The following is a 2,630-nucleotide window of genomic DNA, read 5'->3' as shown; positions in this document are numbered from 1 at the left end:
TTTCGCAATAAAAAATCTCGTCTTTAAAAAAAAAAAAAAAAACAAACGCTATTTTTCGAATTTAAAGAAATTCTTTTATTATTAATAATTCTCGTAATATAATTTATAGAATTATTAGACTATTATTATTAGACTATTATTATTAATTATTCTCGTAATATAATTTATAGAATTTCGAAAATTATTTAATTAAAAAGTGACATAAATTTTCTAACAGAAAAATATATGTTTTGTCGATACAATATGAGATAAATTAAAGTATAGGTATAATATTATTACTCAGCAGAAATAAGTTGATAAATACGTTATGTATAGGCTTTTTGTACCTTTTATACGAGAAACAGATGCTGCTCATTCCGACGAAAGTAAGGTTTTAGATTGGAAAGTCCCACGCGAAATTCAATTTCATCCAATCAAATACGCGACGCCTTCCTAGTCAATTCTCTCTATACAACCTTCATTCAACTCTCGATAGAACGTTAATCGATCAAACAGCAACGCATTGTTACTGATCTATTAAAGTATATAACAAAAAATTCAATATTTCCTCCATATGTTAGAAATTTTATAGGATTATCTTTTTTATATTTATAATTAATGAAATATTAACCAAACACAAATAAATCGGGCATCAAATTCGACAATATTACACTATCGTATATTAAAAATGGAGTGTAATTGTACTCTATTCAACGTTGCATCTCTAATGGTTCGAAATCACATTTTCATTTAGATTTTAAACATTTTGAAATATTACGCAAGTGTAATATTTTAACGTTTCGAAAATAACACGATGTATTTTTTTATACATGTTTGCACGAAACATCATGTCGATGATCGACGATGTTACAAAATTGATTTTATAAAAAACATTCGACAGACAATCCTAATAAACCCTGGATGGCATTGGATGCTTCGTCCGCCACTGTAGTCAACGAATTTAATCCTCGGGATCCTTCCGTACTTGTTAGCGGCCTAATGTCAGGTCAAGTTTGCAGCTGGGACATCAGAACTGGTACTTCTCCGGTCCAAATGTCTCATCGTCAATTCAGTCATAGGTAATCTCGACATGAACATGCCTGGTCGTGCGCGACATGGGAACTTCGTATTTCATAATTCAGTACTCAGAGCGCCCTGTTCTTGGTCTGGTCGAAAATGCGTTTCGAGTTTGCGGTTGTGCACGACAAGATGATGAATGAATAAAATGTTGTCCCTGCCGTGCTTCCGACCTCAATTAAGTTTCAGTTCGTTTTTACGCAACGTTCATCATGTCGCGCGTAATTTGTCTTTTAATGCTAAAATAAAATAATTCAGTTGCCCGCAAGCGTGACAAAGAATAATTTAAATTTTCCTATTCACACAACCGTATAATTAATTTATGAGAGATACATGTTCAATATATAATCCTTTCTTTTCCAAGGGATTTCGCGACAGTAGTAAAGTGGATCGCTACTAAGAGCAATACGGAGTTCTTCTCAGGCTCTTCGGACGGCAGTGCCATGTGGTGGGACACTAGAAAGTTGCGAAGACCAACCGAAATTCTCATGTTCGATCTCCAAATGCCAAACGAACCGAATATGGATCGGGCGATCGGTGTCGCGTCAGCTGACTATGAACCTAGTGTAGGCATGAAGTTTATGTTTGGGCTGGAAAACGGTGTCGTGATCAGCGGTTCGAAAAAAGCGAGAACTCCAGCCGAAAAACTGGCTCTCAGGTTCAACGCTCATTATGGTCCAGTTCTTTCCGTCGATCGCAGTGGTTTCAATCCGAAGATTTTTTTGACAGTCGGCGACTGCACATCTCGCGTCTGGGCGGAGGATACCAAGGACGACAGTCTTGTATCGACAAGGTATTTTTATTTTATTTGAGACGAAACGATCGAAAAAAATATTTGAACTACAAAAATAGTAATTTCAGAATTTGGTGAAGAACCTTCTTAAAAAAGATGCTACCAATTGATATTTTTGTTCTATAAATGACGCTGCATCTTGAAGAATATAGAGTTTTGAAAATAATCACTCTCGGCTAAAATTATCTTTCTAAATCGAGAGTATTGATCCCTATAAGAATATAAATAAATAAAATCAACATGTATTAAAATTGCATGTCAATTAGTACGGTAAATTAAACAATCGATAACTGATGAGCCTGAAATTTTTATCACTCAATTATTTATCCTTAGATTCATAATAGAGGATCCTGTCTGTGGTTGCTGGAACAAAACAAGACATTCAATATTTTATGTGGCGACACGTATCGGTGTGTTAACTGTGTGGGATCTTCTGATGGGTCTGCGCGATCCGATTTTGACGGTGAAGCTTTGTGAGCAAAAATTAACTGCAGTCGCATCACACGAAACAGGAGCTTTATTGGCCGTCGGAAATTCCGCCGGCAATGTTTACCTCGTCGAGTCGACGGAAGCATTATATACGTTCGATAAAAATGAAAGGAACGATCTCACGTCGGTGAGTGATGGACGATTTGTCTTTTTGGAAATATGTAATATCAATTTGCGAGAAATGAAACAAGTAACACATGCTAGATAGACATTGGAAAATCAATAATGATGTTATGAGATATAATGTTATCCCGTTGACAATATTATTTGTAAAATAAAAATATAACAAGAT

At 35.1% G+C, this 2,630-nt stretch overlaps 2 protein-coding genes across 3 annotated transcripts in view; one reads left to right on the top strand and one right to left on the bottom strand.

Moving 5' to 3' along the window:
* The window catches only part of LOC115236688 (furin-like protease 1), a 216,999-nt gene that overhangs the window by 65,621 nt on the left and 148,748 nt on the right, over window positions 1-2,630 (bottom strand). The window lies entirely within an intron of this gene.
* Window positions 1-2,630, top strand: part of LOC115236689 (dynein intermediate chain 3, ciliary-like) — a 14,971-nt gene that overhangs the window by 4,561 nt on the left and 7,780 nt on the right. Inside the window, exons 5-7 of the mRNA XM_029809294.1 lie at window positions 881-1,058; window positions 1,421-1,849; window positions 2,183-2,465. Of these exons, the coding sequence (XP_029665154.1) occupies window positions 881-1,058; window positions 1,421-1,849; window positions 2,183-2,465 (890 nt within the window). The remainder of the gene's footprint in view (window positions 1-880; window positions 1,059-1,420; window positions 1,850-2,182; window positions 2,466-2,630) is intronic.

Source organism: Formica exsecta, unplaced genomic scaffold (genome assembly GCF_003651465.1).
Source record: "Formica exsecta isolate Colony F162 unplaced genomic scaffold, ASM365146v1 scaffold26, whole genome shotgun sequence".
NCBI lineage: Eukaryota > Metazoa > Arthropoda > Insecta > Hymenoptera > Formicidae > Formica > Formica exsecta.
Note: the sequence above shows the minus strand (reverse complement) of the source record. Positions and strands in the feature narration are given on the sequence as shown.